Consider the following 27,946-nt stretch of genomic DNA (forward strand, 5'->3'; position numbering starts at 1 on the left):
TCATTTGGTACTAGAAGAAGCACGAATATGCCAGCTCCTCAACTATGATGTAGTGTGTTATGCTATATTCAATGGTATTTCAGAGTGTCATATCCTTACATGATAGTAGATGCTCAGGGAGATCCACCTAGGCTACCTCGTCTAGAGATATTAGAGGATTAATATGCTATGGCAGATCATGTCGTTGATGTGTTACCTACACATCAATGTATTATGGCTATTGTGCAAGCATGTAGAAAGAGAGGAGAGTTCCAGGAAGACACTCTTGTGAGGGCCATTATAGAGGTTGTTTTAGTCGAGGCACAAAACGCCTTGCAATACAGGAGGTAGAGAAGGAACCAAAGGGGTCAAATATACTCGATAGCTCACTTTTACTTATATTTTGATAATATTTGTATTATGATTTCTATTTTTTAACAATTGATATTCAATCGAAGATTTAATTGAATAAATATATGATATTTTAATTAAATCACATTAATGTATGATTTAATTGAATAAATATATGATATTTTAATTAAATTACATTAATGTATGATTTAATTGAATAACAATTATGTATACTTAGTATAATAGACATAAAATATACGGTTTGTTAAAAAATGTCAAATTTATAACAAATATACTGTCTGAGGATTATTATGGAAGTATACTTTCTAATTATTCTCTAAGTTGTGAAATAACCATACTACCACGAGTTCAAAATATGTCAATGGATTATTACCGAAGTGCACATACGAATTCACCCTTCCATCAGTACGGTGATACACTTCCAGACTAGTTTTTGGCAAAATGGAGCAGGTGACTCACTTACAAATGAATGTGATGTATTTTGGGTACGTACAGAAGTATACTTTTGGATTTGGAGAGGACAAATTTGATTTTTACAAGGGCTACTCTTCGCCACTAAGACTAAGTTTGGATTGATGAAACATAATAAAGCGGCAAAGAATTTAACATAACAAAGTGGAATAAAGCGAAGTGAAATGAAATATAGATCCCACTCCATTATTTGATTATTTTATTAAAAATGTCTCATTCCATTGCATACACCCCAAATTGTATGGAACAAAAAAAATGGAGAATTAGATGAAATGAATTATATCTAATTCCATTTCACTCCATCCATTATTTACATATACAAATAATAAAATCTCATTAGATATCACTCCATTCCATTTCATTCCATCTCATACCACCAATCAAAACCTACCCTACGCTAGAAATTTTCTCAATTTTCTAAAAGAAATTAAGAACTCCATTATTATAGTTTTATGTGTATAAAGTCAGATAAATATTAATTATATGTCGCATGTCTTAGATATACGTGTTTTATACACATAAAACTATAATAATGGAGAGACAAAAAAATAAAGAGGATCTTAACCCCATACGAGTCATGTTTGAATATTATAAAATGAACAAAGCAGAATAAAGCAAAGTGAAGTAGTATGGAAGAGAGCAAAACAAAGACAAAATAAAACAAGTTCCGACCAAAGGAAAGAGAATGAATATTATGATAAATGATAAAATATAAAGAAATTGATACCACTTTATTCTACTTCGCTCAATCTCATTTTAAATGATCCAAACAATAAAATATTCCATTTATGTTCTAGGATAAAGCTAGCACGTGCCCTTGGGGCACATGTTAAGAAACTTAAATATAGAATTTTTTTTATTGAAAAATGTAATAAACATATTAATTATTAACTTTTAATTAAAATAAGGAAAAAATGGATATGCCCTGACAGTGTAAAATAGTTTTACACTGTCAACCAATGACAATCATGAATCAGGACAAGTCAGATTGAAAATTTAAAAAAATTTGTATGACATGACAGAATGTTATATTCTTACACTGAGTGCATAACCATTAGCTCTTAACCTATGCCATAAAGACACATGTTAATATTGTTCTATTCCACTCGCTTCCATTAATTCAAATAAAAGGATGTGAGAATTTTCACCATTTTAATTTCATTTATGTTACTTTTTTTTTTGACAGAATAAACACTTACTTCATTTCATTAATAATAAGAGAAAGAATACATGTTGGTATATCGGTAAAAACCTGAAAACTAGCAAAAAATGTAGCCGCCCGAGCTAAGACATGAGCAACTTCATTAGCTTGTCTTCTAACGAACTTAACATGAGAGTTCCTAAAAGAAGATACTAGAACGCGCTTACATTCTGAGGTAATAGCACCACAATCCGTATTATTAGGACTGCTCCTATTCACATTATCCACAACGCTTTTTGCATCCAATTCAAAATCCATATTATCGTAACCAAGCTCATTCACCCATTTGATAGAAGAAAGAAGTCCCAAAGCTTCACCTACGGCAACTTCGGTAATAGGTGAGAACCACTCTGTTCTGGCTGCAATAAAGGAGCCTTTGTCATCTCTAATGCAAGCACCAATACCCACTTTATTGTTGGAAAAGGAGGCATCAATATTACATTTGAGGCGACCAATTGCCGGCTTTCTCCAAGTCGTATCAGCAGAAGAATTAGATTGAGGATTGGGCGGGTTTCTTGTCGTCTGGGCCTTTCTCCAACCGACTAAGAGGTTCATAGCTCGATTACATATGTGGTATTTGGATTCTTCTGTTTGATTCCATATCAGATTATTCCTGCACTTCCATAGGCTCCATAAAATTGTGGAGAAAGTGGCTTGTTCCTCTTGGTTAGCAACCTGCAAAAAGGAGAAAACAGTCGAAGCTACAGAATTTTGATTATCCTGTATAGGATTTAATTTCGGCCATAACCCCACACTTTCCCAACACTCCACGCTTTTAGAGCACTTGAAGAAGAGGTGATGGTAGCTCTCTTCCTCCAAACCGCAGATACCACACGTATTCGGGCAATCAATACCTTTATCTCTAAGTCAAGCTCTAGTGGGTACAGAGTTTCTGCAAAGCCGCCATATAAAATTTTTAACTCTTGGCGGAATCTTTATACTCCAGAGCAACATCCAATTCCCATCCACTACGAGGTGAGAGGTATCAATAACTTCGTTGATACAGTAGCGGTACGCACTTCTCACAGAGTAATTGCCATTTCCGTCAAGCTTCCAAATCATTCTATCCGCGTGGACCGCTTCGAATAAAGGAGTATTTAAGATTTTGTTCGCAACATCCCTCCCTACTAACGGTAGAATCAGATCGGGGGACCAGGACTTTGAGTTTGGGCTCATTAAGTCCGCAACTTTCAGCCTAGTAATAACTGGGTTGTTTGGCCACGGATTAATCAGAGAAGAGCTGTCATGTAACCAATTTTGTCCCCAGACGGGAATATTATCTCCCGACCCAATGCTCCCCTTATGCCCACTTCGAATCACAAATTTAGAACTCCATAAACTCCTCCAGACATAGCTTGGATTATGCCCAATACCTGAATCCATAAAAACGCGATTGGGAAAATATCTTGCTTTAAACAATTTGGTAACAAGTTTATCAGGATTTGTCATGATACTCCAAGCCTGTTTACCTAACATAGCATAGTTGAAAGCACTGAGATTTCTAAAGCCCATACCGCCGTCTCTCTTAGGAATTGACAATTTATCCCAAGACAGCCAATTTAAACCTTTGCCTCTAATTCGGTTATGACCCCACCAAAAGGAATTCATCATTTTCTCAATTTCGTCACTTAAGGATGAAGGAAGTAAGAAAATACTCATAATGTATGAAGGAATAGCTTGTAGCACAGACTTGATGAGAGTTTCTCTACCTGCTTGAGAAAGACTTCTGCTACTCCAAGAATTTATCTTTTTCCAAACTCTATCTTTGATATACTTGAAGGTGTCTTTCCTGCTTCTACCAATCATGGAAGGGACACCAAGATAGTTACCTGTCCCTAACACTTGACGAACCCCTAAGGTATCGGCCAACGTATTTTTAATATCCGTTGGAACGTTCAAATAATTCAGATTTTTGCAAATTATAATAAATTGCATTTATGTTACTAAAAAAATGCAATTTATAATAAATTGTCTAACTTGACAATTTTTATTTTATTTTGCTTAAAAAATAAAAATAATTTTATTTGATTTGATGGTTTCACATTCGGATCTGAACTCTCAAGGATGATTGCGGTATTTTGATCACATCGGAAAAGAAAAAGGAAGAAAAAAAAAAGTGAAAGTGAAAAATCAAAAAGTTTTTCATCTTCATAACATAACATATCAATCAATAACAATACAGAGTACAGATTCATGATTTTGCTCATTGCGTGAACGTTTTCATATCTCGGATTCGATGGCGTCTTCCTCCAACACTAGCAAGAAGATCCAAGCTGATTCTACTGATGAAGAACACACCGAAGTAGAAGACGAGGATGAAGAAGAAGAAGACGACGTAGGTTTTAAATTAACACACAATTAATATCGAATCGAATTTTGATTTTGATTTCACTTTACAACTGATTTTGTTGATGATGCAGCTCGAGCATTTTGACGATTTCACCCTTGCCTCGTCGTGGGAACGGTGTGTGATGTTTCTTCGATTTTCCTTTTTCACATTGTGTTCTTAAGTTTGTTTTGAATTTAATTTTGATTAATTTAGTTTAGTTTAGATGGATTTAGTTTATATTTTGATTTTAATTTTTTGATGAAATTAGTTTTATGTAAGTTTTATTTTTGGTGTTAATTGTGTATTTTTTGTAGGTTTATTTCTGAAATAGAGGCTGTTTGTCGGCTTTGGATGTCTGATGGTCCAAAGAATTTAATGGTAATTATTGAAACTCACTGAATTTGGCATAATTGGAATGCTGATGCTCTACGTAGCACCGACACCTCTGAAAAGAGACGTTATGTGTCAGACACTAGATACTGGCCAAGACACTCGTGATTACGTTTAATTAATTTATTTTTTGAATTATTACCGGTGTTGCTGTGTCAGTGTCAGATGTCGTGTTTGGGGTGTCCGTGATTCTCATGCAAGAAAATCTTACTTAAACAGTGTAAACACGTTTGTTTTTGACGTGGTTTCTTCAATTGTGTTTTTGCTGCACGGTTATGACATTGTGTTGGTGGAAAGAGTGTGGGTGTTGTGTTTCAAGCTAACCTTTTGTTCCTGTTGAAACTTGAAAAATGATGATTTTGTGCCATTTCTTTTTGGACTGGAATGAACAATAACATCCTCTGTAATTTTGTTCTAGGTAAAAGGTGCGGTTCTCTTGGATGATTCTGGCAATTTGTACAAGGTGACATCTGAGACGAAGTATGCCATGAAAAGTTACAGCATGGAGTATTACTTTGAGACCAACTCTGCTGGTACTTTTTGTTTTGGGTAGAAGATGATTTATAGATTCAGATAAATTCAGGAAATTTTTCATTTTTAATTTATTGTGGTATTTAGTTGATGCAGGCAAGCCTGCGAATTGGAATTTTGATTTGCACGATCTCCAGTTATGTTTCGGTGTAAAGGAGTTTTTGGTATGGTTTAATGTTGTGTTTTGACTTTCACTGAAAGTTTATTACTTTCACAAAGGATAAGAAATCACTTCTGTCTTGTATATCATTAGGTGATTGCTCCTCAGAGTGCAAGCGGCGTGGTTCTTGATGCGCCAGAGGCTAGCAAGCTGTTGAGTGCTGTTGCAATTGCTTTGTCAAATTGTTCAAGGTAACTATTGCTTGTTGTTTATGAATAGAACATAATGAAACAGTATATTATTTATTAATAACTTTGGCTTCAAAGTTTGTGGCCAGCATTTGTTCCAGTTCACGATCCTTCGCGAAAAGCTTATATTGGAATTCAGAGCATGGGCACTGTATTTACTAGAAGGTTTGAAGCTGATCGAATTGGTAGTCAGGTTCCAATAAAACTTATGCATTTGGAGGGGCTGTACGAGTTATTTGTATCTAAGTTTGTGAGTTCATGTCTCTAGTTGCTTAATTTAAACTTCATTTAATTTTCAGATGTTAGGACTATACATACATTTTTCATGTGATATCCCCTTGTTGCTTTATGCTTCCTTACTTTGCTTTCTTTTACAAAACTGGTGCATTAATGCTAACATGCAATGATACAATTGGTTTACCAGTTAGTCTTATCTTACCTCTTCCCCCATTAGTCTTACCTTACCTTACGGGAAGGGAGATCTTGAGATAAAATATATAAGTGGATATATGAATGACCACAATATTTGTCGCATTTGACCATTTCACACAGATTAAGAAAAAATGATAAATATAAGAGAAAGATAATTTTACCCATCTGCCCATTCAACTATTGATCTATACCATATCATGGGTTGGTAGTGATGCTCATACCATTAATTTGAGGGTACAATTGGAAAGTAGGCAATTAAAGTTGCATTGGAAACTAAAAGTTACAATCATTTTGGAACAAATTCTTTTTACAAATGTGATAGTTATTATGGGACCAAGGGAGTATGTATTACTATGGAGAATGCAAGTATGCAACAGCTTTTTATTTTATTGTTGCGTTAATATTTGTATAAAGAATTGGAATTTTATTCCGAGCTCTCTTTATTCTTTAAGAACGTTATGTGTGTGATATATTCTTTTTTGTTTTCCATATTCACTTTTCCCAAATATGTTGGTTGATTCCTTGCAATTGCATCCATAATGACCTCTTCTTAATAATTTGTTAGAACCAGTTGTTCGCCTATGTAAATTTTTGACTTGTCTGCACTGTTCTTTAAACTTCTGCCTGTAATTAATTTTCATTTGATAATGAAGGCATACTCCACACTGGATCTATCTGTTCATAATTTCAAAGTCCGAATTGCAATGAAGCTTACATTCAGAACACTTCCCTTTGACGATGACTATATGAAAGACTTTGATGCTAAAATGATCAAATCAAGAGAAAATCTTTCTGGGGAAACATCCAATGGGACACAGTGGGATGACGATTGTTCTTGGAGCGAGTGGTATTCTGCAGAAGATCCTGTTAAAGGTAATTGTTATGATAAAGGAATTTGTTGGTAGTAATGGCTTTAGGTAATTAGGTACTTGCTTCGATGCTTTAATTAGAAAGTACAAGTTTTAAGACTTGGAGATTCCTTATAAATATGTTTGTATATCCTTATGTATTCATTCAGGCATGTAGAAGACTAGTTTGGGATGGACAATGATTTACAAAAAATGGAAAATAGGGGTCCGTTTGCATGCATGATCAGAGAATTTTGATACATCAAGTGCTTTTAGCTCTTTTCAGTATAATGTGAATTTTATTAAATTTTTATCATGGCATCAGTATTTATTATACGATATTAAAACTCACGCGTTGCAAGTTTAAAATACAACACCCCTTGCCCCCTAAAAAATTTGAAGTTGAGGCAATTTTCAAAGTTTATGCTGTAACACAATTCGTCTGTCAACTTAGGTTAATCATGGAACTGTTGAATTTTAACTTTAATGGTTTGCTGGCTACATGTCACTCCTGTCATCTTTCCTTTCTTCTATTTTATCCTTTAAAAACTGCGAGACAGGCCTTAGTTCCTGTACCAGTAGCATGTGATTCATTGTATTATACAAGCAACATAAAGTCATGCTAACATATTGGCTTTTTTACCATTGAGAAGAATTGTATAAACATAGAGGTAACTTCAGACTTTTGTTTTATGAAGTATACTCAAGTAACTCGAATACAATCATCAATAGATGTTACAAACCAGCGGCCACCTGATATATTTTAAATATTAGAGGGACCCTATAAATCAGTATGAATTAAACAAAACGGAGAGGTTTGAGTAGGCTAAGAGGATCTCAAAAGGGCCTGAATGATGGCAGAAAAACAATAAAAACCACAATGAAGGCTTAAAAACAAAAGAAACCCCAAAGACAATGGCTAGGGTTTATGCGGAAGCAAGGCCCCTTAAAATCGGGCACTCTAATGCCATGTGAAAACTGAATATATTTCGAAGTTATGAATTGTGTACAAACACTAAACTGTTTAAATAGGCAATTATAAACCTAATGGGCCTAACCAGTGAACTGATGGACTAATGAACCAAATGCAAATTACTAATCATTATAAAAATACATTATTTACAACACCTCATTGATTTTTGGACCTTTCTTGTATATATTTTAAATTTACAGCAAAAAGAAGATATAAAAACCTTTGCAAGAGTGTCCTGAAGATATTGAGAAAGAGACACCGACAGCCCCCCACCCCTCTTGATGCATTTGGGTGGCAGAAACACAATTTTGCTCCAGAAAAAAAAACCTATTGCTCATTTTGTCTATGGGTAACAAAGGATTTGCAAAAGTTTAACCAATATTTGGAAAATAGAGGACACTGTATATACTTATTACTTAGTCCATTCTGTATGTCTAGCCTTTCTGAATTCAGATAGACCTTAATTCCTTTACTTTCATTTGTCTTTTTGAGAGCTTTGTTTAATGACCTGGGACATTTCTGGTGATTTCAGATTTTATTTTTTAATTAATAAAAGCTCTTCAAACTTTGCTATTTTCATGAATCTTTCTAGTTTCAGTTCCAGTTCTGTTTAATTTATATATAGGTTGCATGCAGGTTTTGAACTGATCGCAACATGGTCAGAGAAGATGGTTGAAAGTTCTATGGAAATGGCTGAACTGGAAAATGCTTCACCTCATGAAGCTGAGAAGTGGTCAATCTCTCTAAGGTTTACCCCAAACATTAACTTTTAACCCCGGTAGAATCAAAAGCAAACATGATGACTTGATGCTATTGATTGAATCAAAACTTAACATTAAGTATGTAATGATTATCTTCTGCTTAAAGTATATGATTGAATAATAATCAGGTTTAGTATGTGGGTCACATCAGTGGTCAATTTATAGCTGTTACCCAGAAATGTCATTTTCATCAGTGTCAAACTGAATGTTTATAACATGTAATGGTTAGGTAGGCTATACATCTACTTAACTGTTGTCCTTTCATTTACACTTTTAAAGCACCTACCGAGAGTCCTTGTATAATAACATGATTTAAAAAAGCTTCATTATTTTAATGCTAGCGGAAATACATTTAATTTGTTGTATATTTCATATACAATTACTATGAAAACTCGTAACCAAGTTTGACATACGCTTCTTAATCTTATTGTTATGCATATAGACTTGAAGGTTCTAAAGAGAGTCGGATTGGATTTGCATCCCAGTTGCATCTTCTTGTTGATGCATTGCAAATGTCATTCGAGGCACAATTTATAGAAGATTTTGTTTCAGGTTCAAATTTGTTTTCGTACATTATATAGTAAATTCCAATTATAAATGCAGCCTTTATGTTTCATAGTTAGTATAACTTTTCAAGTTCGGTATATAATTCAGCATTTTCCCTTGTTGTGTCCTGTAGCAGCTGAAAATCCAGGTTCCGATAATCTGAGATCCTCGTTGGTTATACCTTCACCGACTGTTAGAGATCGTGTGCTGAAAGAACTGTTTATTGAAGGTACGTAGATCTTCAGCCTCTTATATTGTCTTTAATTTTAAGTGTATGCTCTAGTACTCACACTGTTGATGATAGTTTATTAACCATTAGTCTGCTCTTACATTTACATCCTGTTGGAGTTTTCGCCTTAATTGCGGTTCGCCCTAGTCGCCTTAATTGCGGCACTTTGGCTTGCCTTTATTGCAGCCTCCAACACCTTCATTGTGTTGGATTTGAAGGGGTGAATTTAGTCCCACATTGTTTAGAGATATGGCCTGTGTTGTGTTTGTAAGTGGGGGACAATCCTCACCCTACAAGCCGGTTTTGTAGGAATGAGTTAGGCCCAACCCAAATTCTGAGATGGTATTAGAGCCTATCCTAGATCCATTGTTGGGCTTCTCGCATCGTCCATGCTTCGGGCTCATTGAGGCCCAAGCGCGAGGGGGTGTTGAATTTCCGCCTTAATTGCGGCACTTTGGCTTGCCTCCATTGCAGCCTCCAACACCTTCATTTTATTGGGTTTGAAGGGGTGAATTTAGCCCCTCATTGCTTAGAGATATGGCCTATGTTGTGTTTATAAGTGGGGGCAATCCTCACCCTACTACAAGCCGGTTTTGTAGGAATGAATTAGGCTTAGCCCAAACCCAAATTCTGAGACATCCTATATATGGTCAATGAATCTGCCACAGGGACAAAATGCTGGAGTCTTAGGGCACCAAAGAGTGAAATGAAATATAAATGATTTTTGTCCGAGGCACCGAAGAATGAAACATAAATTATTTTGGACAGTGGAAAAATAGCATGGCTTGAAAACGAGATAATTGCACAGGCAGATATTGTTCCTTGGGGGATTGGTTACTCTTTAGAGTTTAGGTTCAGCTTAATTCAATCCAAAAATGACCTGTGAGGTAAAAGATGTCCACCATATTAACATTATTTCAAGCCATTTCACATTGAATATGGGACTCTTCAAGTCTCAATACACCTTCGTCACACCTAGAACTGGACATTTGAAACTTGGCCCAAGTGGTTTGATAACGAGTGGCCCAATAGATCTATGATAGACTTTAACACCATAACAGAATTTGGGGTGGGTCTAACTCAAAACCTGCTTGTAACGTAAATGGTGCCTACTACTTATAATTACATTTTTAGGGTATATCACATCTAATGTGCTCTCAACATCTATATCCACACCATGACAAATTCGCTGAATCACCCTTTCAAGTCATAATATGAGGCGCATTCTAGTATGTGGTATACTTTTGTTTCAGTTCATTGAGGAACACAAATTTGGACAGAAACAGCCAATCATGTTCCGACTACGTATTTTCATTTTATGAAAGAGACTGTTCTCTCCAACCAATACAAATAAAAGAGGGGATATGGGGCAGGGGAGTTTACAGATATTAGTGGAACTTAGGCGAGGGCGTGGTTTTATTATTTTAACCATTAGGCGAGGGTGTGATAGATTAGACATTTTGGAACGTACACTAATTATAGGTAATAGCTTATAGCTTACATATTAGTTTATAGGGTTAAATAAGTTTTTTGTCCCTATAAATAAACCAACATTTAATTTTAGTCCCTAAAAAATTTTCCCTCAATGAATGGTCCTTCTAAAAATTTTTTTCATGCATTTTTAGTCCCTGCTATTTTTTAAAATTTTAAAAATTGTTTAATTACCCTTTAATTTTTAAATTTTTGAATAATTTTTTGTATACATGTTTAGAATACTGTAAAATATTTATTTACCAAATTTTAGAATTTTTTAGAATGTCATGAATTAAATATGAATTTTTTAAATTTAAAAAAATAATAATAAAAGTAATGAAAAATCTCGACTTAAAAATTAAATTTTGAGTTTATTTTTTTCAAGGAACTTTTTAAAACGTTCTTAACATATCTCCAAAAGAATCATTCAAAAATACACATTGGTTTAACAATAGAGACTAAAACTACGTGCATAATAATTTTGTAGGGACCAAAACATGTCATTTGTTTTTATAGGGACTAAAAGATACTTGCTTGTTAGCTATCATTTTCTTACAAGCTTATATCTTATTTTTCTTGGTTTATTGTGTTTTTTGATAAGCTAATTCAAGTAGCTTATAACTTGTCATTTTCTCTCTCAATTTTACCCTTGTTATCTTAATTGAAAATATTAAATATTAATTTAACATACATTTTTTATGCTATTTCAAATTTATAAGCTAGTTCAACTGTTAATTTTACTACCAATTTTACCGTACTTTACAAATTAAATCAGCTAGCTTATCCGCCATCAGCTAGCTTATCAGCTATCAGCTATCTGCTATTAGCTAGCTTATTTGATATCCACTATTTTTTACCAAACATAACATGGAAAAACAGTGGGAAGTGGACCTTTGTCCATCACGGGGATACTAGAAAGGAAAAAGTGCAACAAATGAGAACTAGCACTTGTACATATATTGTTAGTATTACTTCAAAAATCATTAGTTTTTATTTTTATTTGATTATTCAGTTATATTATTATTAAAATTATTATATTTAACCATATTATATTATTTTTTTCTATGATAAAAATTTAAATTATTAATAGAATATTTTTTGAGTTTATCATATCAATAGAATATTCTAAATTGTTCTATTTTCCATTTTTTAGTATTTGTTAATTTTGAAAATTTCTGAATACACACATACTTATATAAATATTTGTTGTTGACGATCTTGCTGTTGTTGTTATTGCTATTATTATTATTATGCTATGTGGCATTTTCTAAAATATATATTGTGTACCTTTTGATATTTCAAAAGCATACCACTAACTCAAAGAATACCAAATATGGATACATGTGCTCGCATTGGTTACTGAGAACAGTAGGTACCGTTTAACTCCAAGAAGAACAATTATGAGCACTCTTTTCACATTCTTGAAAAGAAAATTTGCTTTTGTCTTGAACGTAAATAAAAAAATTGGGGAACATTTCTAATAATTTTAAAATCACTCCTTTATCAAATCTAAGTCTAAAACTTAAGGTCTGGTATTTACTAACTTAGTGAATAATTTTGATTTCAAGTTTCCTCGTCATTCCTGGCTGGACATGCTGATATATTTTGCTGGTTAGAATTCGGTTTTGATGTCTTACATTATTTTTGTGTAACCAGTGATGTAATCTCTGCAGGTGTAAAATTCTCAGATTTCTCTGATGGGGGATATAAGACTTCGCGAGCTGTAAAAGGCGCACCTCTTGAATCGCTCTTTGCACAATTTTGTTTACATTCTCTTTGGTTTGGCAACTGCAATATACGTGGTATAAACCAAAAGTAATTAGGGTTTGTTTGTTCTGTAACCTCAACCTAGAGTAGGAGAGAACTGATCACCTATGTGTAATTGATTTTCTTAGACATCACTTTTGTATTGTACTAATCATTTTGTATCATTTAATTTTATTCTCTTTGACAGCTATATCTGTGCTATGGATAGAGTTTGTTCGAGAGGTTAGGTGGTGTTGGGAAGAGTCACAACCATTACCTAGGATGCCACCTAACGGATCAATCGACCTTTCTACTTGTTTGATTAATCAGAAACTTCATATGGTAATTTTTTGTCTTGAGAGGATGTTTGCTAAAATTTTCTCATTGTATGCTTGTAGGCTATACATATTTTACATGAAATTTTATGTTAAAATTGATTTTTGTGCGTGTTTTCTAGAACATTTTAACATACTTTTTAGCTAAAAGAAAAATAAATCTTAACTTTTTTTTCCTCATTTTGGAATGACTTATTCTTTTTTCATTAGTGTATTGAATACACATATATTGTTGGTAATTTTGTTATGTAATTTCCCCTTCCTTTGATGTCTTGGTCTCTGTATACTGTAGAATACATAATGATATGGCTAATTGGTGATACAATTTTATCCTTTGGTATTCAGCTTGCAATATGCCTCGAGAGGAAGTGTCAGCTGGTTGATGATTTTCAAGATTGTATTGGAAGTAATGATCATATAGATTCTATATCTGAGGTGACATACCATTTTCTCCTTTTGTTTTTAGGGATTAAGTCGATTGGTGTTTTGTTGCTGTTACTATTTCAACAGTATGCTTTGTATTATTTTTGTAAATTGGTCTTATTTGAATTGCAGGAAGAAAGTGTGGTTGGGGATGACTTGTTGAATACACAGACACCCAGTGAGAATTTTTCTGGGAAAGTTGACAGGTGAACTTAGCAAGTGAGAACCTGCTCGGTTGATAAAAATTATAACTTAAATCTAGCTGCTTAGTCTTATTAGATAAGAGCTGCCTCTCTTATGGCTATTTCATCCATTACTATGATTCATATTACCAATTATCTCCAATCTTAGTTGTTGAATCAAACTTCTATAGTTTTTTATTATGTTAGAAACTAGAGTAGGTGAAGATGAGATTTTCATTTCTCTAAGGCTTTGTTTGCGAGTTTGGAGGAGAGGGGAGGGGAAGGCTTCCGAAAACGAAAATTTTAAAAAATATAGGAAAATATTTAACTTTTTTTGAAAAAATGATTTTGTTTAGAATGATAAAAGAGTCATTATCATTACTATATTTTTAATTTTCAGAGTAATATAACAATCTAAAAGATATTTAGAAAATTTATGGAAGCCCTCTAAAACCCTCATTCAATACAATTTTTTAGTTCCCCCATTTTAGGGGGTTTTTGGTGATAAATAAAATCAAACCCTCCAAAACCCTCCTACTCAAAATCTTTCTATTCTTTCTCCCCAATCCTTCATATTTTCCAAAGCCCTTCCCCCCCTTTCCCTCCAAACTCGCAAACAAAGCCTAACTGATAACTGAATTCTGTTACAGTGGAAGTCAGTTACATATGAGGTGGCACCTTGTTACTGTGGGTGATATTTCTCTATACTGACAGCTGTCAATTGCAGTATATAAGAGGACTACCCTTTTTACTGCTACCCAATAAGCTTCAAGTAGATGTGCCGTGAATTGTCACACCTTATTCACTGCATAAGCAATGTCAGGCCGTGTAAGTGTGGCTTATTGGAGGGCACCAACTACAAATCTATACATGTAGGGGTCGACAAGTTCAGGATAGCCAACTTTGATGAGCTTGCATGTAGATTGAGAGTTCACCCTTTTAACTTGAATGCCAAGGAAATAGTCAAGCATGTTGGTCTTTTGAAGAAGATCCTTAGCATACTTGGAGTGAGTATGCAGTAGATTGAGAGTTCACCCTTTTAACTTGAATGCCAAGGAAATAGTCCAAATCACCTAAATGCTTGAGAGAGAAAGCCACATTGAGTTTGATGATTATGGACTATAGGAGTGATGTAGAACTGCCAGTGATAATAATATCATCTATATAGACCATTAGATAAACAGTGTAACCTTCTGAAAAATAGGCAAACAAGGAAGGATCACATTTACTTGGTTTGAACTTAAGCTGTACAAGAGCAACTTGCAACCTTTCAAACCATTGCCTTGGAGCCTGCTTAAGACCATAAATAGCCTTATTGAGTTTACACACCAGATTAGGATTAGGACTTTCAAACCCTTGAGGTTGGACTATATACACTTCTTCATCTAGCAATCCATTGAGGAATGCGTTGTTCATACCAAGCTGTTGAATGGACCACCTATAGGTTAGGGTAAGGGAAAAAATAGTCCTGATGGTGATTGGCTTGACAACTAGAGATAAGGTTTCATTGAAATCAAATCCTTCCCTTTGGTGGAATCCCTTGGCCACAAGTCTGGCCTTATATTTGTTTACTGTGTCATCTGGATTTTCTTTTATCGAAATCCCACTTGCTCCCAATGGCTTGTCTGTGAGGAGGAAAAGGCATAAGTGTCCAAGTCTTGTCGGACATAAGAGCATCATATTCAGTTTGCATTGCTGCCTTCCACTTTGAGTCACAGAGAGCCTGTTTAGCATTCTTAGGCTCAGAAGCAGCTAGTAGTAATCTAGGTTCCAGCCTTGGCTGAGTGAAGCCAGATTTGGCCCTAGTTTGCATAGAGTGGCTATTGACAGGTCTGGCATCAACTGGAATCGCTTTAAGGGGAATATAGACAGATATGGAAGCATCTGAATTCTGAATTATAAGGGCCACTAGATTCACCATGAGATAGTGGAGCTGTGCCACTGACATAAGTAGTGGATGTTGAGGCCTGAGGAGTGTTGGACACGTGAGAATTGCTATTGGAATTGACAGTATTAGAGAGAACAGGTGAAGCACTAACTGGTGCAGATAAGCTGATATTGCTGGAAGACTCAGGAAAAACTGGGACTTCTGCAGATGGTGGAGAAGAACTGTCATGAGGTGAAGCTGAGTCAAGAAATGAAGTAGAAGCTGAGGGTGTGCAGGAGAAAATTGGTAAGGGAGAAAGAGAGATAGTAAATGAAAAATTATGAGTGACGGTAGGTTTGGGAGATTGAAAAAGTTCAGGGTATGGAAACCTTGACTCATTGAACAGTACATCTTTAGAGATGTACAGTCTACCACAAGGAGACAAGCACCTATCACTTTTGTGAGAAGTGGAATATCCCAGAAAAATGCATTCATGGGATCTAAAGTTAACTTTTTGGGTAGAATAAGGCCTTAATAAAGTGAAGCATGCACTCCCAAACACTTTAAAAAAGGAATAGTCAGGCATGGTGCCAAACAAAAGTGAGTCAGACACCAAATTAACAGAGGCTGAAGGAAGTCTGTTAATGAAATAGGCAACAGTGGAAAAAAGCAAAGTTCCAATATGGCAGGGGTAAGGAAGCTTGGCTAAGCAAGGTTAGAATTGTATCCACTATGTGCCTATGCTTTCTCTCTATAACATCATTCTGATGGTGTGTATGAGGGCAAATGATCCTATGCATAATGCGTAACTCTTAGAGATACTTGTTGAAAGGTCTAAACTCCCCACCCCAGTCAGATTGAAAGGCTTTGATAGCAAGTCCATCTTGCAACTCAACCATGTTTTTAAACTGTTTAAAATATTCAAAGCCTCATACTTATTCTTAAGAAAGTAGATCCAAGTAAACTTAGTACAAGCATCAACAAAGGACATATAATACTTGAAACCTAAGGTAGACCCATTAGGTGAAGGTCCTTATAGGTCACCATAAATCAATTCCAATGGCTTAGAGTGTATAGTGTGTGATGGTGAAGAGGGAATTCTATGGGACCTGCCCATACAACAAGCAGTACAAAAGGAAATACAATCTTTATTATTGAATGAAACATTACAACTGTTTAGTACTAGCTTGAGAGTATGCATGCTAGGGTGGCCGAACCTCAAATGCCACTTATTAGTAGTGCTAGAATTAACAACAACAAATTAATACTAGGAGACACTATTTGAGAACTGGAAATGGTAGATGCCTCAGAACTGGAACTGGACAAATTGATTGAGGAGAATTCATACAGGTCATCAGTTCCAACAGATCCTTCAAGCAGCACTTTATGAGAAACCTGAGGTTTGACAAGACACTTGTCATAAGTAAACAGAAAATAGACTGCATTATCACGACAAAACTAACCGACACTAATTAGGTTCTTGGTTATAGATGGAATTAGTAAAAGTTTATGAAGTGTGAGTGGTGTGTGAGACTGTGTTAGGGAAGTAAAACTACTAGAGCCAAAAAAAATTTATTTGCAAACCTTGGCCATTGCCAATGAAGATCTGATCATGACCTTCAAAGGGTGTCACTTGCTGCAGATTCCTAGGATCATTGGTGACATGAAAGGAGGCGCCAGAATCAGGACACCACGATGTATTGGGAGAAGCAAACGACATGGTGTTAGCCACAAAGGCACTAGGCACAATTAGTGCAGGAAGAATCCTGTTATGTTGAGGAGGTTTGGTCCAAACATTGGTAGATTGCATGGAAAGGGATTTGGAGAAGCAGTCCAGGGTTGATTGTTGTAGGTTGCACCATAGGAGGATGTAGACTGAAACTGTTGATTAAACCTATGCCAGCAATTTAGAGCAGAGTGACCTACCTTAAAACACTTGACATTGCACTGTGGAGGAAGAAAACCTGCGACCTCTACCTCTGCCAGAGCGTCCACCTCTTGAATTACGACCACCACGAGAGTGATGAAAATCTGAGTCCGATGTTTGCACAAGTGCCTGTGTATTCTGATCTGAAGCTGTAGAGATACTATCCTCAGTAGTAGAACCCATGGAAGCTACATGTGTGAGATTAAGAGAGACCAGATCTGGCGGTGGTTGCTTTTTGAATTTGTTCAAATGCAGTTAATGTGTGTTGAGAGTCCCACATCGGACAATATATGGCGTGAACATGTCTTTATAAGTGGGGGCAATCTTCACTCTACAAACTGGTTTTGTAGGGTTAAGTTACGTCCATCCAAATTTCTTAACATGGTATCAGAGCCTTATTTAAGATCCGGTGGGCCACCTGCTATCAGGTTTCCGCTATCGGGTCACCCACCATTTATTTCCACGCTCCAGATGTCCAGTCCTGGGCGTGAGAGGGTGTGTTAAGAGTCCCACATCAGACAATATATGACCTGAACATGTCTTTATAAGTGGGGCAATCCTCACCCTACAAGCCAGTTTTGTAGGGTTGAGTTAGACCCATCCACATATCTTAACAATGTGCAAGGAGTAGAATCTCTACTTTGTCAAGATCCATAATAGAGTAGTGGTTACATAATAGAATATTATGTGTGTCAATAGAATAGTGGGCAGAGTAGTGGAGGATGCGTTCCACTACCACTGCTGAGCTGGCACAAGTTGTTAGAAGTTTTGTCAGTATTTGATTACCTTTTGCTTGCCTATATATAGCAAGTTCCTTGTATCTCTCTATTCAAGAAATACAATGAATATTTCTCTTATCTTTTCTATTCTCTATTGCTTAACAAACTCTATCATGGTATCAGAGCTTTTTTTTTTTTTTTTTTTTTCGTTTCCTTCTTTTCCGATCCATGGAGTCCCTTTTTCTTTCCTCTCAGGTGAAACTTTCTCACCTGATCTCTGTTAAACTCGATGACAAAAACTTCAAACAATGGAAACAACAGATTGATGGGGTTGTCCGTGGACACCGTCTTCAACGGTTCGTCACTGTTCCGGTGATTCCTTCATCATCTCCTTCAGATCCTGCATCTCACGGTGTATTTCTGGAGTGGGAGCAACATGATGCTCTCATCTGCACTTGGCTTCTTTCCACCATCTCTGATTCTCTTCTTCCTAAGCTTGTTGAGTGTAAACACGCGTGGCAAGTCTGGACAGAGGTCCACCGCTACTTTGACACCCTTCTTTCAACTAAAGCTCGTCAGCTACGTTCTGAGCTTCGTTGTCTCACCAAAGGTTCGCTCACGATTGAGGAGCTTCTGAAGCGTACTCGTGAGATCAGTGAGTCGCTTGTTTCGATTGAGGATCCTGTTCCTCTTCGGAACCTAATCGAAATAGTTCTTGATTCTCTTCCTGAAGAATACGACTCCATTGTCGCCGCCGTCAACAGTAAGGATGAGCTGAGTTCCTTGGATGAACTTGAGTCTTCTTTGCTTGCTCATGAGCCGCGTCTTGAGAAACATCGCAAAGCTTCCGTTGCGGAGCCAGTGACAGTGAATCTCACTCAAACTGCGTCGTCTCCTACGACTGTTACCACTGGTCAAGCCTCTACCGAAGCTTTTCCTCAATACCTGCTGTATTGGCAAATCTCACAGATTGCCTTCCTCTTTATCCACTACTGTCTATACTCATCCCTTTGAACTAGTTGTGTGTGATCTCTGGGGTCCAGCCCCTATGCTATCTTCAAGTGGCTACACCTACTTTCTAACTTGTGTAGATGCTTTTTCTAGGTTTGTTTGGGTTTTTCCTCTCAAACTCAAGTCTGATACTATGCTTCAGTTTATCCAATTTAAGAAAATGGTTGAACTACAGTTTAATTGTTCCATCAAGTGTGTCCAAACTGATGGAGGAGGGGAGTTTAGACCTCTCACCAAGTATCTAACAAATTTAGGAATCGTTCATAGATTCACTTGTCCTCATACACACCATCAAAATGGTCTTGTTGAACGCAAACATAGACACATTGTTGAGACTGGTCTCACTCTTTTAGCTCAGTCCACTCTTCCCTTGAAATATTGGGATCATGCCTTTGTTACTGCAGCCTACCTTATCAACAGAATTCCCAGCCCTACTCTTCACAATACCTCACCCTACTTCAAATTACTCAACAAACCTCCTGATTATTCCACTCTCAAAGTTTTTGGCTGTGCATGTTATCCTTTCTTGCGTCCTTATAATTCTCATAAGCTTGATTATAGATCTCAACAATGTATCTTTCTAGGCTATTCCTCATCTCATAAAGGCTATAAGTGTTTGGCTTCTGATGGTCATATCTACATCTCTAAGGATGTTGTTTTTCATGAATCTTTGTTTCCCTATTCCTCTTTATTTCCAGACTCTTCTAACACTTCTGTCCCTTCATCTTTTCCTCTTAGTACTTCATCTGTGCCTCCCTTTCCAGCTGCTGCTAGTCAGTTCCCAACTCCTCTCTCTCCATCCAACTCTCCTTCCCTCTCTTCCTATAATCCTGATACCACTCACAGCTCTACTTCTGGTTCTTCCTCTTCTCCCCATACTGCTGTTCCCTCTCCTGAATTTTCTGCTTCTGCCAGCCAGCAGTTGTCAAATTCCATTCCTCAGCCTCTCACTGCTATTCCTACCTCCTCTCCCCCTATCTCTCCTGCCCTTATCCTCAATGATCCTGCTGAGACCAGCACCATTTCTCCTACTTCTTCTCATGATCCTTCTGAACATTCTAGCTCAAACTCAAATCCCAGCCCTCCTGGTTCACCTTTACCTTTCATTCATCCTGAAAATGTCCATCCTATGCAAACTAGAGCCAAAAGAGGCATCACTCAACCTAGATTACATCCTACTCTCCTTTTAACCCACATGGAACCCAATTCTGTTGGTCAGGCATTGGCAGCTCCTCATTGGTTTCAGGCAATGCAGGAAGAATATCAGGCACTGCTGAGAAATCAGACCTGGACATTGGTGAAAGCTCCTATTTCCAGGAAACCTATTGGCTGTAAGTGGGTTTTCAGAACTAAGGAAAACCCTGATGGATCTATAAATAAATACAAGGCCAGATTGGTGGCTAAGGGATTTCATTTAAGAGCTGGCAGTGATTTTCAAGAGACTTTTTCCCCTGTTATTAAACCTGTGACTATCAGAATTATTTTAACCATTGCTATTAGCAACAAGTGGACCATCCAGCAGATAGATATCAATAATGCTTTCCTCAATGGCACCCTTGAGGAAGAGGTGTTTATGCAGCACCCTCCTGGCTTTGAAGCAGCTGACAAGTCACTAGTGTGTAAACTAAACAGGGCTATTTATGGTTTAAAACAGGCCCCCAGGGCCTGGTTTGACAAACTGAAAAGTGCTCTTGTTCAACTTGGTTTTCAAGCAAGCAAGTGTGACCCTAGTCTCTTTCTATTGCATCAAGGCAAGCTTCAAGTCATGATCTTGGTCTATGTTGATGACATCATCATCACAGGCAGTTCAGCTCCCTTTATCACTTCTCTAATCAACCATCTCAACACTAAATTTTCTCTAAAACAATTGGGACAACTTGACTATTTCCTAGGCATTGAAGTCTCTCATCTTCCAAATGGTTCTTTGCTTCTGTCCCAAACCAAGTATATCTCTGACCTCCTAACCAAACTCAATATGCTCAATGCTAATGGAATGCCCACTCCCATGGTTTCCAGCAGCAAACTATCTAAAATTGGCTCAGCAGCTGCTGAAGATCCCACTCATTTTAGGTTAGTTGTTGGTGCATTGCAATATGCAACTTTAACCAGACCTGAAATTTCCTTCTCTGTTAACAAGGTTTGTCAGTTTTTATCCAATCCCTTAGAGGATCACTGGAAGGCAGTCAAAAGGATCTTAAGGTATTTAAGTGGTACACTGTGTCATGGCTTACTTATTCAACCTGCCCCTGTTCAGCAGCCTATGCAACTATTAGGATTTTGTGATGCAGATTGGGCATCAGATCCTGATGACAGAAGGTCTACTTCAGGGGCCTGCATCTATCTTGGTCCTAATGTTGTTTCCTGGTGGTCCAAGAAGCAGCAGCTTGTTGCCAGGTCTAGTGCTGAAGCAGAGTACTGCAGTATGGCTCAATTGGCTGCTGAACTCATTTGGATACAGTCTCTGCTTCAGGAACTCCACTGCTCTATTCAGGTGCCTAGGATTCTATGTGACAACTTGAGCACTGTCACCCTTGCTCATAACCCCATTCTCCACAACAGAACCAAACATATGGAGCTGGATATATTCTTTCTAAGAGAGAAAGTTCTCAGCAAACATCTCTCTGTAGCTCATGTTCCAGCTCAAGATCAGTGGGCTGACATTCTAACCAAGCCCTTGTCTGCTGCTAAATTTGTACCTTTGCGTTCTAAGTTGCGTGTGTTAGACAAAATCACTTTAAAGCACCCCCCAGCAGTTTCTAAGGGGGACTAATAGAGTAGTGGTTACATAATAGAATATTATGTGTGTCAATAGAATAGTGGGCAGAGTAGTGGAGGATGCGTTCCACTACCACTGCTGAGCTGGCACAAGTTGTTAGAAGTTTTGTCAGTATTTGATTACCTTTTGCTTGCCTATATATAGCAAGTTCCTTGTATCTCTTTATTCAAGAAATACAATGAATATTTCTCTTATCTTTTCTATTCTCTATTGCTTAATAAACTCTATCAATCCATTACACCAAACTTGCTCTCAATAAACAACAGGAGCAAATTCGGATGGTAAGCCTTCAAGAATAACATTAAATACTGATCGAGTCTGATTCGACCCCAAAAGTTAGCTCTTGGACAGAGGGCTTCCCATCACTTATAACCACTAATTTGGCCATATCACTACACTAGTCAACACGAGATCTCAAAATCCCTCCTCATGTCTTGGACTTGATATCTAGAGTGTTGAGTTTGCCGAACTAGACATCGTTAAGTGACCCAACAATCAGATGGCCCAACAACAAATATAGGAAATGCTTTGATATCTAATAGGAATCAGAGGATAAATGAAATTTATTGACCTTGAACAACAAATTCTCTCACAACAGAGAATGAACTTTTAGTTCTCTATAATTTTGAAAACAAAAACAGTAATATACTTATAAACAAAAATGTAATGCATCAAATGCTCCTGAAGAGGTGATAATAGAAATAAGAAAATAGCACAAACTCTTATGAAAAAGAACCTACTTCTTTGCTCAAACCATCCCCAAATTTCCTTCTCAATTTGCATGTTCCCTTTTCTCTGAAGTTAATGATGCTCCACTTTTAAAAACATTGTTTCTGATTCTGAATATATTGTTGCTTCTTTGGTTCCATTGCTCTGGTCTTTTTTATAATAGAAGAATTTAGGTATGTTGCGGGAAACAATAGGCTTTTGATCTTTGGTACCCAATATAATCAAAATGATAAATTGCAGGTTTGCGTGATGCATTATCTATGCCAGTAGTATGCCTTTTGCCAAATTTTCCAAAAACCATTTGTACCTGCTGCGCTCCATGTTATGTAGTTCTTGCATTGTTCTTCTGTTAAGAACAATATTAGATTTTGCACCGCAAGTTACAAATTTGTACCATGCTCTTGGAAATATTGAGTTTTTTTCTAGCAGACATGATGTATAATTTTCAACTTCTAATAATTTACACTGTTCTAATGAAAAAACCACTTTTAACAGAAATCCTGAAGATGCAGACGTGTCTAATAACGTAAAATCTTCAGACTTTACTAGGAGAGGTTCAGCTGGTATTGTTGATTCTATGATGCTTCTCAAGTCACATCAAAGTATGCATGCTCCATACACACAGGTTTCTCCAACATCCAGGCAACATTTGGCTTTATACTCATAACATACTACTTTGCCACCAGTTGTCGCAGAATATAAAGCTCGTGATCTTTTTATCTATGCTACAGGAACCACCTCTTATGACAGAAGACATGCATGAAGAGAGGATGCAAGCTGTTGAAGCCTTTGGTGATTCATTTGTAAGCTCAAACTTATATACAATGTATACAACAATAGTCATTGACTATAAAAGCGGAGAGCCTTAAAGGACCACATAGACCTCTTAGATATTTTAGCTAGATAGCTTCTTAAACTAGTTACCAACCAACATGAGCCTATTTATTGACACAGGTATTGGTGTAAATTGGTATGAATTATCTGTGCCTGTCATGCAGTAGCCACTCATTTTCTTGGTATATAATAAATTAAGTAGTTTACATACTTGAGTAGTTGCCTGACTTGGCCACTAAGTTAACATTTTATAATAAAAGCTATAATTCCACATATAATGTTGTATCATAAAAGGTGGTTTTACTTGACTTGAAAAAAGATGATGCCTTTTGTTAAGAGTCCCACATCGGATAATATATGAATTGAACATGTGCTTATAAGTGGGGACAGTCCTCACCCTACAAGCTGGTTTTGTAGGGTTGAGTTAGGTCCAACCACATTTCTTAACATGTATCAGAGCCTCATTTAAGATCCGGTGGACCACTACTATTTGGTTTCTGCTATCGGGTCACCCACCATTTATTTCCACGCTCTAGTTGTCTAGTCCTGGGCGTGAGGGGGTGTGTTTAGAGTCCAACATCAGACAAAATATGGCCTGAACATGTGCTTATAAGTGGGGGCAATCCTCACCCTACAAGTCGGTTCTGTAGGATTGAGTTAGGTCCAACCACATTTCTTAACACCTTTCATTCCCAATTTTTGACCTTAATTATTCATTTGAACCTTTTTCCACTGACCTTTTTATTCTCATCTACCTGAATAGTGTTTTCATTTCCCCCTTTGAAGTAGCTCTGTAAAGTTTTATAGGAAGTATCATAGGTTATTGACTTATCGTGGATTAAATGCTGTTCCATATATTTAAAAAATTGTTCAATATACTATGTAATGTGATGTAGATGCATTCTTTGGATAGTTTATACCTCTGGGCTGACAGAGAAATGAAGAGACTAAATAGTGGAATTTCTTATGTACAGATATAGTATATAGTGTTATGTTTATGTTAGATTCCCTTTATTTCACTTTAGTATTTAGCAAAATATCAGTACTATAAGTAAGTCAGGTCTTGTGGTTTCTGAAAATGCAAGGACACTATGTAACTCAATCATGATTACAGAATGAATGTTGATTTTGTGACTAAATAGCCGTCTTCTATATTGAACATTTTGAAACTTCTTTCTCATTTGAATTTGGTTGATTATTGCATAAATTGATTGTGAATTTTGAATTCTAATAAAACTTGCAGTTGAGTTATATATGTTCCATTGCATATATCTTATTTTAAATCACGATTGCACCTTTTTTCTGTAGAATTTTTCCGCTCAGTTGGAAAAGGATATCCTTACTTCAGGTAAAAACTTATACTGTTTTTAATCATGCCATAAAATTATTAATCATGTTCCTAGTTCTTTTTTTATGAGATAATCTCGTTGATTTTTATTTCTGGAAGCCGATGTTTAATATGTTAAAAATAATATAAATGTATATACTCATACATTTCTAAAATTTTCATGCATCATGATGCTCTATGATTGGTGTTGATAAACCTATGCCAGTAACTAAATGGAATGATAGACATTTGATAATAGTTTCTATTTTAACATATATTGATCAAGTACAAATTGTTAAAATATATGAAAATTTTAAGGTTATTGATCCGCAAAATGAAACTTAATCCAAAAGTGAATTTTTTGTGAGACAAATCATTTAGTGATTTGACGATAAATAAACTATTTGTTTCACCCTTCTTGGTAAACTTTTTCCCTTTATGCTTCATAGTTAGTAGTGCACGCCAACATTGTTCAATACTATAATATGTGACAGAAAAAAATGGCTTTGGTGCTATTAGATATGTCAGCATTTAAAGCAGCGAATCCAGATGCTATTTTTGAAGACTTTATTAGGTGGCATTCACCCGGAGATTGGGAAGCAGATGATGATCCTGAGAGCAGTGGACCAGCATCATCCAATGTTCTTGACATTAATAAGTCGAAAGATAGTTGGCCTCCGCATGGGAGGCTTTCTAAGAGAATGTCGGATCATGGAAATTTGTGGAGAAAGATTTGGAATAGCTCACCTGCTCTTCCTGTTTTGGAACAGAAACCACTTCTTGATCCAAATAGAGAAGGAGAAAAAGTGAGTATTTAAAAAGAAATTCTTCTTGTCTTTTCTTTTTTATATTATGTAACATATTTTAGGATTGCTATAGCATAGAAATTACTAGTGAGAGAAGTGGTATAGGCAGGACTGAATGCATCCGATTATAGCCTGTCAAATTCATGGTTATCAAGTCAAGATTCAAATTGTGATTCACAAAACCTTTTTTCTGTAACGTGAATCAAATATTATTAGATTTGTAAGATGCATTGTCAATAAAAATGTCATCTTTAAGTAAGATAATAAGTGACATAAGGTATTGTTTTTCATTAGAATGAATCATGATTCATCATAGTAAAAAAGGATGGGATTCATGTCCAAATATTTTCACTCTAGAGATTCGTATCAATTGGTTTCAGTTAAGTATTGAATCGAGATCCGACTTGTATGTATCGTAAGATATTGATAACCATGTAAAATTTAATTTGATTATGAAAGGAAAAGGACTACTTGTACATATTTGTGTTGCTTGAAACCTTACAACGACATCAATTGCTTGAATAAATGATGTCTAATGTTTATGTTGTCAATTTTTTCCAGGTTCTTCATTATCTTGAAACCTTACAACCACATCAATTGCTTGAACAAATGGTGTCTACTGCCTTCAGAGCGGCAGCCGACACAATAAGTCAGACTAGTTATGGAGAACTGAACCAGATGGAGACTAAGATTCAACAACTTTATCCTACCATGGCATCAGCTTTAAGGCCTCTTCAAGGTATCTAATTATTCGTTAATTTCGCTCATGTGAAAAGAATAAATTTTAACTCATATCCTTTTTGTTGCAGTAAATCGATTGTCTGCAGACAGCGAGACTATCGAAGACATCAGACAATTGTGTGTTGTTTTTGAAAGTATTGAAAAATTACTGACTGTCGCAGCTTCTCTTCATCGCAAGCTTATACGAGCACCACGCCTCTCAAGAGAAATTTTTAATGATTACTACAACTTTTATATTCCAACAATGGGAAAAGGCTTGACAGAAGAGGTTGTTGAAAAGGTAATATGCTTCTATAACTCAAAGCAACTCTTTGATTTGATAATATTCGGCACAATTTATTTCTTACCTTTTTAATACATGCATTTCATTTATCCTTCATGTATTCTTGCCTAGGAATTTGACAAAAAACAAGAAGTAAGGGACAATGAAAGGGAAGTGTTGTCAAATATGTTTGTTCCTCCCACTGCTAACCAGTCTTGGAGAAAGGTTTTGAGCATGGGCAATCTTCTCAATGGTCACGAACCAATCCTCAGGGAGATTATTTTTTCGCTATACGATAAAGTGAGTGGTAATCACTATGCAGCTCGTAGTGATAGTGTCTCTCAACAAGATATTGAAACTTATAGAATGTATATATGTGGAACATCTAATGACCTACGTGTAGCACTTTCTGTTGCATCTTGTGATTAGTTTTGTGTTATTTATAGGTCAGAATGGTTTTAATATTTTTAAGGAATCAGTTACCTATTGCATTGCATCTAGTTGTTAGCTAAAATTCTCCCCTTGAAAATGGAAGAGTTTGGTACCATCTCATCCTCATCTTCATCCATAGAATCGTGCACGCCTTATTAAATTGAAGTCTCTCAATATTTTTCATTCAAACATATGATTTTTCTGCATCATTTCATCTCTGAATGTTAACGTTTTTTTACTGGTTGAAGGGATGTACCTAAACTGTAGTTGTGTAGAGAGCATAAATTGATTTTACGCAGCATTAGGCTATGGTTTAATAGAATCACTTATGCACTTCCATTACATTCTTAACCGACAATATTTTCTCAAATAACATTGCAAAATTGAATTTTCATTCAACGTGTTCCCAATTTAGCAGTTTAGTTTAAGTGTATATGGCTCAAAGATCTATCCAATTAATTCATATATTTGTAATTGAAAGGTTTACTTTGGTAAAATAAATTATCATTTAAATTATTAATGTACATTTAAGTGTATATGTCTCAAAGATCTATCCAATTAATTCATTTTATATCTGTAATTCAAAGGTGTATTTCGGTAAAATAAATTATCATTTAAATTATTAATGTACTTTCAAAAATGCCATCTGTTAACCCTTTCTTAAAAACAAGTGGGAGTAGTTTTAAAAATATTAACTTTAGAAAAAAGTTATTACAAAAGTTTATTTCTAAAATATAAATAAGCATATCGCTAGAATGAGTTTGCTTTTTTATTTTATTTTTTAGTTTATAATTTTTTTAAGGAATGAATGTTTACAAGTTATAATATATTTCTTTTTAAAATATATTTCGAAAGATAGAACTTGTAAAGGTAGTTTTTCATGTAAAAATTAAGTGAAATTAGTAATCCTAAATTTCACTCTTGAATGTTGTATCTTAATAGAAAC

General features: G+C 35.9%; 2 protein-coding genes across 5 annotated transcripts; one reads left to right on the forward strand and one right to left on the reverse strand.

Moving 5' to 3' along the window:
- Positions 1-2,017: 2,017 nt before the first annotated feature.
- Positions 2,018-3,829, reverse strand: LOC131658475 (uncharacterized). The gene is made up of 3 exons (XM_058927764.1): positions 3,043-3,829; positions 2,779-2,915; positions 2,018-2,698 (listed from the first exon to the last, which is right to left on the reverse strand). Exons 1-3 carry the CDS (start codon positions 3,827-3,829, stop codon positions 2,018-2,020), a joined length of 1,605 nt encoding a protein of 534 aa, XP_058783747.1.
- A 229-nt stretch (positions 3,830-4,058) lies between these two features.
- On the forward strand, positions 4,059-27,209 carry LOC131662133 (uncharacterized). 4 transcript variants are annotated; one of them, XM_058931829.1, is made up of 22 exons: positions 4,059-4,358; positions 4,444-4,487; positions 4,667-4,730; positions 5,161-5,275; positions 5,361-5,437; positions 5,527-5,624; positions 5,700-5,871; positions 6,707-6,926; positions 8,511-8,622; positions 9,078-9,187; positions 9,315-9,410; positions 12,557-12,685; positions 12,838-12,971; positions 13,310-13,399; positions 13,520-13,593; positions 23,094-23,223; positions 23,330-23,401; positions 24,741-24,780; positions 25,279-25,565; positions 26,127-26,304; positions 26,375-26,586; positions 26,701-27,209. In XM_058931829.1, exons 1-22 carry the CDS (start codon positions 4,260-4,262, stop codon positions 26,995-26,997), a joined length of 2,850 nt encoding a protein of 949 aa, XP_058787812.1. In that variant the 5' UTR covers positions 4,059-4,259; the 3' UTR covers positions 26,998-27,209. The 4 variants fall into 4 exon arrangements, with proteins under 4 accessions (XP_058787812.1, XP_058787813.1, XP_058787814.1 ...); XM_058931830.1 differs by having other exon boundaries at positions 9,318-9,410; XM_058931831.1 differs by having other exon boundaries at positions 5,370-5,437.
- The last annotated feature ends 737 nt before the right edge of the window (positions 27,210-27,946 follow it).

This window comes from Vicia villosa, linkage group LG3 (assembly GCF_029867415.1).
Source record: "Vicia villosa cultivar HV-30 ecotype Madison, WI linkage group LG3, Vvil1.0, whole genome shotgun sequence".
Classification (NCBI taxonomy): domain Eukaryota; kingdom Viridiplantae; phylum Streptophyta; class Magnoliopsida; order Fabales; family Fabaceae; genus Vicia; species Vicia villosa.